The sequence below is a fragment of the Nymphalis io genome, chromosome 23 (genome assembly GCF_905147045.1).
Source record: "Nymphalis io chromosome 23, ilAglIoxx1.1, whole genome shotgun sequence".
In the NCBI taxonomy this organism is placed as follows: domain Eukaryota; kingdom Metazoa; phylum Arthropoda; class Insecta; order Lepidoptera; family Nymphalidae; genus Nymphalis; species Nymphalis io.
The window spans coordinates 6,932,789-6,949,098 of record NC_065910.1 but is presented as its reverse complement, the minus strand read 5'-3'; the positions used below and the strand labels follow the sequence as shown (position 1 = coordinate 6,949,098).

The following is a 16,310-nucleotide window of genomic DNA, read 5'->3' as shown; positions in this document are numbered from 1 at the left end:
TACAAGCTTAATTTGGGATCAGATGGTCGTGTGTGGAAAAAAGTCCAAGGATATTATATTATTATTATTTCAATGCAACAACCTGATGTTAAAAGTAAAAGGTCAAAATTGTTTTAGATTGATATTAAAATTCAATACATATAGTACATTTGTCAATTAGTATTTTTTGATTTGGTAAAAATAAGAAAACAATTCAGTCGCTGAATTTCTCTATCGATGAGCAAAATAACAACCGCGTTCTCAATTAAACTTTTATTTTATAACCGTTTTTATTTAGATGTAAGTGATCACCTTTTCACAAAGACATTCACTCTTTATGATATCATTCATTCTGCATTCTGCAAGTGAATGTCAGATACCTAAACAATTCACCACAAAGTCTACAGATAAAATATGGAAATATTTATAATTTTTAATTTTTTTAAATAAAAAAAAATCATTTTAACTTGATATTAGCATATTAGACCCTACGACCTTTCTTTTAATAATCCTTACTCAGGATTTATTATTATTAAAACTTCAAAATTTCATTCATTTTTTTTTAAATATTACACTCAAAACTGCTGTCTTCCGAAACACAAAAACTTATTAAATTGAAATCTATTTATTGGTTCAGTTTTGATACAAAATTGAAATTGTCTGAGAACATATAAAATGATAAAGATGGATGCTTTATTGCTTTACATTATTGTAAGTCTGTTCAATAGAAAAACGCAAATCGGAGTTTCAATAGCGCAATCGTTTACAAGCTCCTTAGCGATGTAAAAATCGCAGGTTCGATCATGATTCCTTGGCCTTCCAACTTCTAAATATTATTAATATTATTTCAAGAAAAAATATATAAAAAAGATGTTGTATAAGATGTTTATAATATCAACGTTATATTTATGATGGTTAGAATAAAATTGTCTACTCGTTTTTGAAATGACTAAAATCATAATTGTTAGAGGACGTTAAACATATCTGTCTATGTCATTGATTAATTATAACGAATAAAGAATAAAACATAAAACAATAAATCACTTTCACGTACGATAATTAATATTAACGTACATTAATTCCTGTCACATCCAGTTTCTATGTATGCAGGTACGCTCTAATGAAAAACATTAATAACATCTGTGTACACTAAAATGTCCTTTGTTTCTTGGGCGATTTCCGAAATTGTTACCTTTTGTTACGATGACGCTCAGAACGATCTGCTAAGAAATGATTTGAACTTTTATATACTACTTTGTCAAATCCAAAGATATATTTTATTAAAGTTAGCTGAACGGATTTATTATAAATGGAATTATATACATTATTCGGTTTGTATTATACATGGAATAACCTTGAAAATTTTTAACAATTTCATTGGTCATGGCTATGTTATAAGATTGCAAAACCCGTGGTCCTAGTGCAATCTCTGATTCGAAAATGCTCCTGTGGTTATGCACACATTATAATATTTTTGTGTTGTTTGCTAGTATCCCTTGAATACCACCATCATCTTTATTTATCATCTCCATGATCATCTATTCTATGTCTAATACGATATTTTATATGAACCACAAAAGGATAAATATTAATGAAATGTTTGTATAGTTGACATATATATTAAAAACAATATTCGTAACATCGTTTTAGGTACAGTAACAGCCTGTTATTGACCTACTGCTGTGCTAAGTGCTCTCCCTTTTGAGGTTTGGAGCTTATTCCACCACGCTGCTCCAATGCGGGTTGGTAGTATACACATGTGGCAGAATTTCAATGAAATTAGACACATATAGGTTTCCTCGCGATGTTTTCCTTCACCGGCAATTACGAGATGAGTAATAAATACAAATTAAGCACATGAAAATCCAATGGTGCTTGCCCCGTTTTAACCCACTATCATCGGTTAAGATTCACGCATTGTTACCACTAGGACATCTCGTTATAAGTATTTAAATTTATTTATCATGCTTTTGTAAATTTTCTGCAATTGAATTTAATCTTCAAACAGAACGAGGAATTGTAAAAATGTAAATTAGTATTCGTTAGAAGCCTAATTATAGGTAAAAATAGGTTATACATGCTATTTTATAGTCGCAAGTTTGATCATTCTTGAACTATGGACGTGAAAATTCCTACTACAATATTTACGAATTACTAAAGATAAAACATTTGTATCATGTACCAATTGACATCAAGCAAGCTTTTTTTTATATATATAAAGTATATATTCCCTAAAACTTGTTGGTTAATCAACATTCATATACATTTGTATTACATGAAATTGTCATCGATTTGAAATTATTTTTTACAATATATAAAATAAGAAACATTACTAAAATAAAACAGCCTAACTAGTTGCTAATAACGGCTCTACTATTTACTGTTTAGTTAAACAGTCGTCTCTCTCTTTCTGGCATTATTGATTTGACATTTGAAAAAAGAAGACTCAACATTTTAATGAATAGCCCGCTACACAACGTCTAAAAGTTATCCCATAAAAACATGATGACAATAGAATATAGTGGAAAAAAATTAAAGGCATATCCGTCAAATAAAGTGAAACAGTATAGTTAATCTTTAAGGGTTACTTATAATGGCTGTTAAATGTAATTACTTAACTCTGCTGGCTGATATAATCCCCAACACATACATCATACGTAGCCAATTAAGTAATTAGCGTTGGATTGTCTGTGGCGAGATGCGTAATAAATTTATTCATAAAATAAAATAAGCCTTTCAACTACCACAACTAACATTTTAGATTTTAAGCATTTATTTCACAGATTTCACGTTATTTATTTATTTACTCACAACTTTTGTTTACAATTATAATACAAGCCTTGAATTCCAAACTAGCTTTCGCTGTGTTTTTGTATATCAGTTCCTTCCCAAATATTAGTTTAACTAAAATTTGTACTATAATTTGTATTATAAAGTGGTCACCACCGTAGACATTGTCTATGTAAGAAATATTTGGCAAAGGATTGGCCATAAAAAATCTGTTCTCTTAATAAATATAATGAAGAGAGAATTATGATGATGATAATGATATCCAAGGAATACATACAATGAATTTAAACAGAGAGCAGTGAAAAATGTATGCTAAATATAGTACAGCTAAGTGAAAATAGTACATTACTTTTTATATTTTTAACTATGTATATATTCGAAACGTAAAACCACACAAACTTGATGAAAGTATGTAAACAAAAATCATTATACTGGATGATTTTGCTTTGCGTGAACTGCTTTGAATGTACATCAAAAGTGATAAAGTGTATATCCGCTTAAGCTAGTGTACTAACAAGCAAACCAAAGAGATATTTTCATATCTCTTCAATTCAACTATTTCCTTTTATTATTTGTTTACACAAATATAAATATCAATGAACCACTCACTAATCGATTACAGCCTTTTCTTTAAGACGGCTGAAATTATTAGAAATATTAATAATTATAGTTAAAAAAGTAATAAAATTGAAGCGATAAGCGTTCCTGAAGAGTGAAAACTGTTAAGTATAGAAATAACTGTAATTTTGATAAGGTGCTATCTAATGGACCTAACTAAAAGGACCATTCATACTGATGGTAAAATATGTTATTTTTATAATAATTCGAAAATAAAATACCTATTTTCGGTTAACAATTCATCCACTCATGTATATTTATTCAACAAGTGTATTAAATCACAATAAATTCATCGAAATCGTAATCACTGTTGCAATATTTAACATCAACATTCCAATTTAAATGTCAGCGCAATACATCGTCCAATCATAAAACATGAGTTCAAAGTAAAAAAAAACAGCCATATTTGTTCAAACATTTGTACAAACATTGATTAAACGTGTTGCAAATACATATTGCAAATTCCCAATATTTACAAAACCAACCCATTGGTAATAACATACTACGTTATGTGATAAATCTATTTGGCCCAAATAATCGCATTTGTTGATCAAACAATTGGGAACAAACATTGTATAGAACATATTTACTAATGGAGGGTTGGCTAAGCGAAATAGTTTTGATGTCGTAATCGTTCACAATAAACAGTTCTTGCTTAGGTCAAATATAATAATTTAAATATAAATAAAATAATAATAATAGTCTGGTCTCGTTTAGTCTTGTATAAATTAATATAAATATTTATAAAGTAAATAATATATCCTTTGAATGCCTCGTTGGTCTAGTGACTTGATGTAAGGCCGCAGACCCGGAGGACTTGGGTTCAATTCCCAGGTCAGCCGAATAAAAAGTTATTGGGTTTTTCTGTCAGAAATTCTCAGTAGCAGCCCGGAATATGGAAGTTGGAAGTATATACACTCCCGTGCCTCCGAAAGCAAAAAAAGCCGTTGGTTCTGCGCCTGAACTCTTTCCGGTCGTGTCGGATTGCCCTCCCACCGGATTATGACAGTTAGGGAATAAAGAGTGCACCTGTATTTGCGCAAACACACTTGTGCACTATAATATCTCCTGCGCAGTTAGCTAATCTCTCTTGAGAATGGCCGCCGTGGCCGAAATCGGTCTGGAGAACAATTTTATTATTAAAATATCTTTTGATTTTAGTGTTTCATGGTTTATTTAAAATCATATTTTAAGCCTTAAAGGTTCTCATAATACAGTCTAAGTGAAAACTAAAAGACATAAATACTGTACATAAGCAGTATTTAAAATAATTATAATATTAAAAACATATACGCTTCTAAGGTCAGTATCACCGTACGTCAGTTTTCAACATGTATAAGTGTTCATAAGTTCATAAATTTTACCAGGAACTAGTTCGATTTGAAAAAAAAACTTTTTACATCAGAAAGTCATGAAAACCAAACCTAAGACTCATAAGGAAGCGAAGCATCTTACATAAACGACAAACAATAAAAAAGCAATGCGAGCATGGACTTCATCGAACACTATTAATAATAAAGCAATTTCGTATTTAGAATGCACATAAATTCTAAATACAAAAGTTACTCGTAATAATTTCAATAAGTCACCGATGTATTTGGATTCCATTATTGGAACGGTAATTATTGATAAATCAATAGAAGCTTCCGAGTAATAACAAACAAAATTCACTTCCATATTGAACAATCTGTAAATTCTCACTAATATTATGAATGCGAAAGTGTGTTTGTTATTGTTTCATAGCGTAACGGAGCAACTGTTCGATGTATATTTTTACATTGTTGTTCTACTATTAAAATTTATGTAAACATTAAACCGTAATTTAAAGCAAAAAGTCAACTGTATTCGTTATTTAAATTGAATAATTTGTGGATTTTAAAGTTATTAAAAAATTGTAACACATAAGGGTAAGTGGTCATCACCGCCCATATAAAATGGTGGAAAAATTAGTCATTCCTCACATTGCTTATGTGTTCTTGGGAACTAAAATGTTATGTCCCTTGTGCCTATAATTACACTGGATCACTCACGCTTGAAACCGAAACACTTAGTGTATTGCTGATAAGCGATAGAAATGTGTCGAGTGAGTAGTACCCGGACCCTACCATCAAGTAAATGAGAAGGTTTGCAGCTTATTCAATCGTGCTGCTCCAGTGGAGGATGTGACAGAATTCGAGAGTCCAAATTAATTATAAGCACAAGTTAAGCACAAGATAAATCAGTGGTGCTTGTTAGAGTTTGAAACCGAAATCCGTGTTCGAACCGCTACGCTATCTCAAATTTTTATACAAATAAAACAAATCAGAACTAAACTTACATAATACTTCATTTACGTAACGGTAATACGATTAGGCTACTTTTATATACTCGTATATAATAAAACTCGCAAGTTATAACTAGTTCAATATAAAGTGGTAACTAAATTGCGAATCGAGGATTTCATATTAGCTTTACTATCATACAAAGCAAATATGCTTTGTATAAATAAAATATAAAAGTGGGATTTCGTTCGCGTCAGTCGCAAAGACAAATATTCCATTTTATATGTAGTTGTTTGAAAAAAAGAGAAAGTGCATACGAATTATCAGTTATGAAAGTTTGTGTGAGATAATAAATAAATAGAGACTGGAATAAAACGTCTGTTTATACGTACTTATTTTGAAGACATTACAATTATGTTATATAAAATGTAAAAAGCAAGAGCCTGTCCTTTTTAGCGGTTGAAGCTTATTCCAACGCACTTTAATAGACACTCGTTTCAAAACACGCCATTTGCGGTTGGTATTTTTTCTAGAACGCATAAGCATTTTTGCTACTTATAAACAGTAATTTAAAACTGAATTGTTGATTCAAAAATAAAACGACTATTATCATTTTGATAAAACATATTTAAATTTAAAGCTGGTATGTTTATAATTACCTACATTTATTGTAGCTAGATTTATAATAATATAATCAATTGGCATGAACCCGAGTATCGTATTTTTTTTTTTTTTTTTTATATCGCCGGGAGGGCAAATGACTCTACTCCACCTGATAGTAAGTGGTAGTAGAGTCCAAACGCGACGACGGCCAGTACAGACGGGAAAAACGTTCTGCACTAGCCGCCTTCGCCTTGCCGGCCCGCAAGATGCCTCTTCACGCCTCGTTTGAAGGAACCCGGGTTGTAAGAGGAGGGGAATACGTGAGCTGGTAAGGAATTCCATTTTTTGGAAGTGCGACAAAGAAAGGAGTTGCCAAATTTCTTTGTTCGCGATGGAATTGATGTCACAGTTAGGCGGTGACATCGAGAACCAGCTCGCGTGGACTTAAGAAGGAAGGGGGAAGCAGGAATTAGAGAGAATAATTCCTCAGAGCACTCGCCGTGATACAGTCGATAGAAAGCGCTCAGTGCTGCTATCTCACGACGAAATTGTAAAGGTTCAAGGGTGTTTGTGACCTTTACGTCGCCAATAATGCGTACGGCACGTCGCTGCAACCGGTCCAAGGCCTCAAGTAGGTACTTAGCGGAGCCATCCCAAAGGTGCGAGCAATATTCCACGCAAGACCGTACCTGTGTTTTGTACAGCAGGCACAGTTGTTGTGGCGTGAAAAAGCGCCGCACCTTGTTCAGAACTCCGAGTTTCCGTGAAGCTGTTTTTATAACAGCCTCGATGTAATCCCTTGGACTAAGGTCGCAGCGAACGTCAATCCCCAGCATGGCGATTTTGCTTTGCATCACCAGCGGAGTACCACAGAGGGAGGGAAGAGGGGAAAATGTTGACTTTTTCGCCGTGAGAGCGCATACCTGTGTTTTCTTGGTTAAACTCAACAAGATTATCAGAGCCCCATTTGGCGATGAGATCTAACGTCCTATCGAGTTCAATGACAAGATTCTCCCGCCTCTCCTCAGTTTCCGCCCGCCCAGCCACTGCGCGTCCGTGGTATCCACCATGCACTGTACTATCATCTGCATAGCAATGTATGTTCCCAAGGGAGAGCATATCATTGATATGCAAAAGAAAGAGTGTGGGAGATAGCACAGATCCCTGGGGGACCCCAGCATTCACTACATAGAATTGTGAAGCGCAACCATCTACTAAAACACGAAGGCTACGCTTGTGTAGGAAGCTGGCAATCCAGGTGCATAGCTGAGCAGGCAGACCATATGCCGGTAGCTTGGAGAGAAGACTTCTGTGCCAGACCCTGTCGAAAGCCTTGGAGATATCGAGGCTGACAGCCAACGATTCTCCATGCTTGTCGATAGCTTCACCCCAGAGGTGTGTTACGTACGCTAGTAGATCACCTGTGGACCGTTTTGGTCGAAACCCGTACTGACGATCATTAATTAGACAGTGATCTTCTAGGTAATGGATCAGTTGGTTGTTTAAAATCCGTTCCATCACCTTACAAAGTACTGAGGTGATAGCTATTGGCCGATAATTTGCCGGGTCAGACCGATCCCCTTTTTTGGGAACCGCTTGCACATTAGCTCTTCTCCAAGCCTCCGGCACACTTCCCGAAGAGAGAGAAAGTTGGAACAGGCGCGTTAACACAGGAGACAGCTCCGCTGCGCACTTCTTCAGCACTATGGCTGGTATTCCATCGGGACCGCCAGCTTTCCGTACATCAAGTGATTGCAGCTCCGCACGCACATCACGTTGCCTGATTTTAATGTCAGGCATCGTATGGCCACATGCAGGTATTGTAGGTGGCAGTGCGCTACAATCATCGATGACGGAATTGTCGGCAAAGAGTTTAGCCAGGAGATCAGCTTGCTCTTGCGGACTGTGAGCTAGCGATCCGTCCGGATTTCTGAGCGGTGGCAGCGAAGGTTGGCAGAAATTGTTTTGCACAGACTTGGTCAGACGCCAGAAGCTACGGGAGCCCCTAGGATGCGAAACAAGGTCATGACCAATCTGTACAATGCGCTGTGCATCCGCTCTCGTGTATGCCTTTCTACAGGACTTGGAATTTTTATTATAGTTTGCTTTCAGTGAGTCAATGTTAGATGCCCCGCTAATGCAGCCGTTGATCCACTTGCGATATGCCGCCTGCTTAGCTGATACAGCATCGGCACATTCACGAGTGAACCAACGGTTACGCGTACTCCTACTGACGAGATCTGAGCTAGGAATGTAGTATTCCATTCCCAGCATGATTTCGCCAGCAACAGCGGCGGCACTAGCTGTCGGGTCATTCCCACTGAAGCAACGTTCCTTCCAAGGGACCGACGCATAGTAATCGCGCATACCGTCCCAATCCGCCGACTTATAGTGCCAAACGCGACGTTTGCATACCGCTAGTGGCGGCAGCTTGGCCTGTGGCACTCTGGTAGAAATAAGGCTGTGATCCGAAGAGCCAAGAGGAGCCTGAACCACAACCTGATATTCCACCGGGTTGAGAAGTCAGCAGAAGGTCCAGTAGAGAAGGTGCTTGCCCATCAATGTCTGGGATCCTGGTGGGCTGATCAACCAGTTGGGTCAAGTCATGTGTGAGAGCAAAAGCATGAGCAGTCCTTCCAGCATGGTCAGTTTTGAGGGATTTCAACCAGAATTCGTGGTGAGCATTAAAGTCCCCCAAAAACACCAATTCCGCGTTAGGAAATTGCTCTTGCGCAGCATCTGCCACCCGACTAAGATGGTCAAATAGTCGGCTTGTCTCCAAGTCACCATTGTGGGATCTGTAGAGGCACACGTAGACTCGGCTCTGACGAACCAGGTCCACACGTACCACCAACATGGAGAAGGAGGGGTCCTCCAAGCAGCGCAGTCGGTGACAGCAAACATCCGTCCTGACGACCAAGCATACTCCGGCTTTCGCTTTGAAGGATTCTTCAAGCGTGTAGCCGGGATAATTAAGGTAGCTGGTATCGGCAGGACGGAGTATTTGTGTCTCCGTGAGAAACAACATTGCTGGCCGTGCTGTCTCGAGATGGTGGTGGACAGCGTTGAGGTTAGTGTGGAGTCCTCGGATGTTAGAGAACTCGACCTCAAACAGCGAGGGTATGGTGGGGGTGAGCACCGCTGTACGACCGTTATTTCTTTTTTGTTGCGCCATTTGGGAGAAATTAAATGGAAAAGAGACGTGAAGCGAGCGATGTATTGCCACGATAGGGATGGGCAAAGTGTGGAGGCGTGTTTCCCCAAGTGGTTGCCAAAAGGAAAAATACACTGACCCGCCGGACGGAAGGGCCCCCGAACCCCCCCGGAAGTGGCCGCCGGGACCCCACCTACCGGTCACCAACCGGCACGACGGTCCACCCCGAGATTATGCGTGGCCTGGTGGGGCAGCCTCACGAGCTGGTTAGGCACGCTCGGGCCCCTGTACTATGCCACGGGCGGCCAGCGGAACAACCGTTTCTTCGGGTCTCCCTGACCGGCAGGTCAATACAGTTTCCCCCGGCATTGGTTCAACAGCCGTCTCCAACCGGACCAACACCCATCGCGGCAATACTCGCTCGGGCTCTGGCTGTACGCTGGCTGACCTCGAAACGCGGCTGCAAGCCACTTCACGAGTTTTTCACCATGCGTACGGTGGTAACAAGCCAGGCGGATGTTAGCATCCTACCACCAGATGAGCAGATGGTCGCTCAGATATCCCTTAGTCGCCTCTTACGACACCCATGGGAAAGAGAGGGGCAGTGAAATGTATTCTTTCTCCGTCACTGCACGGATAAAAATCATTATAAAGCGTACTTTCTTACGAAGTATCAAATACTTCGTAAGAAAGTACGCTTTATATAAAAAAAATGTTAACATTGTTAACTTCTTGTTTAATTCAAATAACATTTAAAATAGTAAAAATAACTAAACAAGTAAATAAATGCTGAATATAAATATGGATCCCTATGAAGAGATTACTTCCTGACAACTCCAGAAGTAGTGACAGATGAGGTTACAGGCCAGGTAGCTCTGAAGTTTTACAAATTAATAGAATACCTAGAATTATTAATAACGAGGCTTATATAAAACAATTATTTAATAAGAAAAAATCATTAACTTAAATAATCCTGTATTTATAATTATAATAGCTGAGTCCTGTGACTCCGTTCGTTATCATAATTTTTTTCATTAATTTCATCATTTACATGACTATGCCCTTATCCAGATCTCAGATAGCTACTACGTCAACCTTCATTATGATTAGTTTAGTGACTTAGTCGTAATTAGTTAACAAACAGACAGAAAGAGTTACTTTCACATTTATACAATATCATATTTACAGTACAAATATAAACAATTAATATAAAATAAAAATTTGAAATATACGTAGTTTTACATTTGTTGTAATCTAAAAGTGTAATAGTTACCTTCGTTAAAAAACGAAAACGTAAATCATTTAACGCATTGTATTCAATTAGTATTTGCAAACCACATATCCGTTCATTCATTACTAACAGCGATAAAACCAACCATTTGAAAATAGTTTAAAACTAAAAAAAATATTCTAATAGCTGCGACTACATTTTCCAATTAAAATTGAAACCGAAAATTGCTTTCAAATCGACTTTCAAATAAAAACACGCACAACGCTTCTGTCTAATTCGATAATCCAGACTGAATTTACTTACAAGCCGGACGCCGCATTATGCGATGACGGTAGTCAATTTGTATGGCCACTAACTAATATTCAACGAGTATTCTGCAGTTAGCAATTGCAGTTAAGTGAAAGCGGTCGTAAAAAGTAAGTAATGGTCGATTAATGTCCTAACGCAAAGACCACTAATTAGGCTTATGCAGAATCGGGTAATTGGAATAATGCTTTGACCTGTTTTTGATTACAAACACTGTTCAGAATTAGAGAGAAATACGTAAATGAGGTGACTCAAAGTTAATTAAATGCAGATGTTCAAACAGATTTGGACGCAGAATTTATGAAGGCTTTGCTGTGTTCGATTCAATTGCACCTTTAACAGAATTTAAGTATATATATAGCTTGGATGACTCAGTGGCCCGAAAATTGCGGGTGCAAATCGAGATGCCACTGAATAATAATAATAATAATTTTTATTTATAATTCATCTTCGGCGGTGAAGGAAAAACAGTGTGAAAAACGTGTATACCAACAGGTATTGGAGCGTCGATGCGGAATAAGCTCCAAGCCTGCTATCAAACAGAGAAGAGAAGTTTTTTGTCCAGTAGTGTAAGCTTGACAGGCTGTAAACTTCTGGACAAAAGATTTTGCTTTCGTTATATAGAATTCCTGAAGTCTATAAGACAATTTACTGCACTGCGGATCCATGAATAGTTTAATGTTTAAAAGTTTCTTGTAAGACTTTTACAATTATCAAGTAATTAATTTGACTTTCTTGTTGTCTAGTGGCGAATTCGATTCGATCGAAACCCCGATTCGGGCCAATACCTTCCCTTTTAACCAATTACAGAATTTGGAATCAAAAGTTAATCTAAAAGCCTTGAGGTTTATTTTAAAAGAAAAATAATACGAACTTGTATATCTTGAGATTGGAGTGTCCATACGAATAATATCTTCAACTTATATAAATATAGATAATCTTAAAATTATTTTCCATATGGAATATTAAGCAATGAGTAATATTGCGATACCCAATTTAAACTAAGTAATACTGCTTTCTTTTCTCATGTGCGACTAAAAAAGATACAAGTCTTCCAGTGCTATTGAATTATTTTTAAAAATGTACTATAGATTCTACATCAAAAACTACATTCAAAAGTACAAAAATAAAATAAATACTTTGTTGTCGTTCATAATAAATTGCAACATATCATAATAAATCACAATATCGGACAAAAAAACGTTAATTTATATTTCAAATCTCGAATTGAATCACGTTCTCTAATTTATTTTAAATGATACCAAGTTTATTAACGCTCGTTAACATAACGTTTAATATTTAGTCGCCAGTAAAATATTTAATAACTTAGGGAATGGATCTTTATGATAGAAATAATTAAAAAAAACGTATCTGAAGGAAATTGATAATAAAAAAAATATTTAACACAGATACCTGAATAAAAATAGCTAAGGGAGGAAGACGTGCCAATGACCTGATATTACGCTAACGGAGAACTTCTCATTGTAACATTGGCTCGCTTATACCCTATTTGGTATATCAGCTGGTGAGTAAGTTTCCACGTAGATGGGCTTGTATATAAAGCTTTAAGTCTTATGTCTAGTACAAAAAAATTAAACCAAAAATTGATCTTGGTCGGGCAATAGAAAATATTTCTGACAGAAACCCCAGCGCAATCTCGGCTAAGGTCTTAACCTTCGATTAAAATCAAAGCCAGATATTTAAGCTCTCCTAAACAAAACATCCGTATAAACAAATTAACATTGTTCCAATCATAATCATCTTATATAGGTATATTTGTCAGTCTGACATGACATGACGTCAAGTACGTGACACGACAGCAAATATTCCACATTCAAAATTATATCTTCATAAAACTTTGTTGAATTGACGCTAAAAAAATACGGATGACATTTAAAAAAAATGCTTTTCGTCGTCCATATATCATGGTGTAAACATTTTTTTTCTTTTATTTGTATCGCCACCAACGTGTTATCCGTGCCTTTAGTGTAACTTATATTTAATCTTTATGAATGTTATCTTAATGTGTTTATCATCAAGCATCATAAATTACATTTAAGGATTTAAAATTTTATTTTTATTAGATCTAACAAATCAAAACTAGTAATAAGCATAAGAATTATTTCATGACTTACCTTGACTTTCATTGAAGAACCCAAGAACCATAATGATAATAACCACCAGACCAATCTTGAGCCGGTAGCCCAAGAGACGAGCTGCTCGCATTTCGACTAGCCACGTCATCGCCCCGCTAGCCCTGACGAATCCATTCGTTATACGAAATGCTCAGTAGCGAGTAGATTCGATGCATTGTCTGAAATGAAAAATATTAAAATAATCTCTTTTTATCTTTTTTAAATTGATAAATCTCTCTGTTTTATAATATGCAAATGGACCACCTGATGGTAAGTGATCACCACTGCAAATATAAAATTCTATTTGGCAGTAGAATATTTAATATAATAAGTGGGTGGGACCTACCCAGACAGGCTTGCACAAAGCCTTACACCAAGAAAGTCAATTTCAATCAAACAAAATTTTGTTTTTGTAAACATAGTATTATGTAAGTTGTATAAGATTTTGTACACACTGTTTGCAGGTGACAGGTACACTATATACTTTTCTGTAACCTAGAAAACGTGTCTGCAAAGATTTATGATTATTTATGGTAGTATTCTGTGATTCTAACTCATTTCAATAATAAATAAAATTGAGAAAAAAAATAAAATTAACATCGATTTGTTTTATTCATCTTCCAATAACACAATTTTAATGAGAAGTTTGCCAGCGCCAATACTCGTTGCCTTTTAAGACATCGTTGAGGAAATTTTAATTAAAATACACTATAGCGATGCAAATGCTGAAGTGAGCATCGCATCAAAGGTCTTAAGAGGTATTGTCAATTTTAAAACTGGAATTTATTTATACATAAAATTTTATACAAAAAAGTATAAAATATTTTATTGCACTATGTTCCAAATTTGTTTTTTTTCTATATAAAAAGTAAGTAACAGTCTATGAATGTCCAACTGCTGGACTAAGGCCTCCTCTCCTTTTTGAGGAGAAGGTTTGGCTTATTTCACCACGCCGCTTCAATGTTATAATAAGGTAATCAATAATTAAGCTTGAGCCGGGATGGGCCATTGGTAATTGGTTCAATCCCAAGTAAGTACCACTGACTTTTTATGTGCTTTATTTGTGTTTATAATATCATATATATATATATATATCCGTAATCCGTAACAGCCTGTGAATGTCCCACTGCTGGGCTAAAGGCCTCCTCTCCTCTTTTTGAGGAGAAGGTTTGGAGCTTATTCCACCACGCTGTTCCAATGCGGGTTGGTGGAATACACATGTGGCAGAATTTCAGTGAAATTAGACACATGCAGGTTTCCTCACGATGTTTTCCTTCATCGTTAAGCACGAGATGAATTATAATCACAAATTAAGCACATGAAAATTCAGTGGTGTTTGCCCGGGTTTGAACCCACGATCATCGGTTAGGATTCCCGCGTTCTTACCACTGGGCCATCTCGGCTCCACTGGGCCATCTCGGCATGATATATATATATATATATCATACATATCCTGCTTGACGGTGAAGGAAAATATTGTGAGAAAACTTGCATGTGTCTAATTTTACTGAAATTCTGCCACATGTGTATTCCACCAACCCGAATTGGAACAGCAATGTGGAATTAGTCCAAACCTTAACTTGAAATAGGGCCTTAGCCTACTAGTGGGACGTTTACAGATTACCTTATTATTTTTTAATTAAACTTGGATCATCAATAACATAATACACAAAGATAATTTGGCAATAGATATCGATTATCTTGTATTGAATACGTTAATTATGTAGTTATGATTTGAGTTTCTACATATAGTAATATTTCACAGCGATTCTTGTGTCAAATTGACCATAAAACCTATTATCAGTAGTATAGACAAAAAATACAAGATTTAAATTGAGAATCAAAATTGGTTTTTTGATGAATGGCATCACTGTAATACATTAAAGATCGTAGTCTGTTTTTAATAGATATATATTTTAGTTGCACGTATATAGCCGTAGCTTTTGTATACTGCAATGTAGGATTTACTTATAATCAAAATTTTCTTAACGTTATTAGTAAATGAAGTTTTTATTGCATAGCAACAAACATACTACATTAGACTAGGCACCAACTTTCGCCAGTTATGCATTACATTAAATTGGTTTTTAATGCTTTTTCTGTTGACAAGAAATTCAATAGATAAATTTTTATACGGATTATAAAAATGATTATAAAAGTTCATTTTGTTTGCCTTTAAATATTATTAAGCATTTATATATTATATACCCAATAAAAGTATATTACATTTTTCTTTCAACAGCGTGTTGTTAGAATTTCTTTAAAAGGATAAACTTTCAATTACAGACTTCAGTCTACTTTTTTAAATGTCATTGTTGCATGTTTTCTTTTTTGTCTTAATTTATAAGCGTCACTGTGCTACGGTATTACTTTCCTTATGTATTTTTACTCAATAGATAAACTCGCAAAGTTAATACTAATATTATGTTTATGCAGTCTGTACAGCTTACAGGTATTTATGTATCGTCAATTTACTAGATCGAATTAAATCTAATCTTTTTTAGTTTAGATTTTTGTGTGTTTTTCCTCGATATTTTAAAAATAATTATTAAAATTAGTCATAATTGGAGAATTTTGAATAATTTTGTTATTTATTTTAAGCTTAATAATATATTTTTATTAAGTCGGTTATATCTTGGACGTGAAAATAGAATCAGGGTAGAAGAGCATCGCACTTTTTGTAACGTGCACCATTTATATTAATTTATATACTTAGCAAATGTGAAAAGATGTAAAGAAAAAAGTCCTATGGATGAAATAATGAAGGATGAAATCAAACTTGATATTTTCGCCGATTCTCACCCAAAAGTAACAGATTAACGCAAAATAATTTAATATTAATTCAACCTTCTCTCTAGCTTTAGGTGAAATTGTTTTTATTATATTGTAATCGACTAATATTGGCGGAAATTCGTTAATTCTGCGCTTGTTTATCTTTGTCCGATATGACTTAAAAGGGAAATCTAATATAAAGTATTGTCAAGGTGCTTATATTATAAGGAGGAAAAAGTTTTGATGTATGTTAATTTTTTTTTTTGTTACTTGATAATAGATGGCGTTGGTAGTCAGTTAAATCGCGCTATAGCTTGTTACTTGTTAAGTGATTATTTGATATTGTTTTTGTATAATTCAAGCAAAATTTAAGTGTACATCAAGAAGTATTAGTTTAATTGTGACGTAGTATTAAAAGTGAAGTGCTTGGAAAGTGGAGTTTGTAGAGTGTCGAACTTGAT

At 35.4% G+C, this 16,310-nt stretch overlaps 1 protein-coding gene and 1 long non-coding RNA gene across 2 annotated transcripts in view; one reads left to right on the top strand and one right to left on the bottom strand.

Moving 5' to 3' along the window:
- The window catches only part of LOC126777608 (uncharacterized), a 185,987-nt gene extending 181,691 nt beyond the window's left edge, over positions 1-4,296 (top strand). Inside the window, exon 3 of the long non-coding RNA XR_007670066.1 lies at positions 4,239-4,296. This is a non-coding gene — a long non-coding RNA (uncharacterized LOC126777608). The remainder of the gene's footprint in view (positions 1-4,238) is intronic.
- Positions 1-16,310, bottom strand: part of LOC126777573 (zwei Ig domain protein zig-8-like) — a 183,287-nt gene that overhangs the window by 52,187 nt on the left and 114,790 nt on the right. Inside the window, exon 3 of the mRNA XM_050500637.1 lies at positions 13,078-13,256. Coding sequence (XP_050356594.1) covers positions 13,078-13,186 — 109 coding nt within the window. The 5' untranslated portion in view covers positions 13,187-13,256. The remainder of the gene's footprint in view (positions 1-13,077; positions 13,257-16,310) is intronic.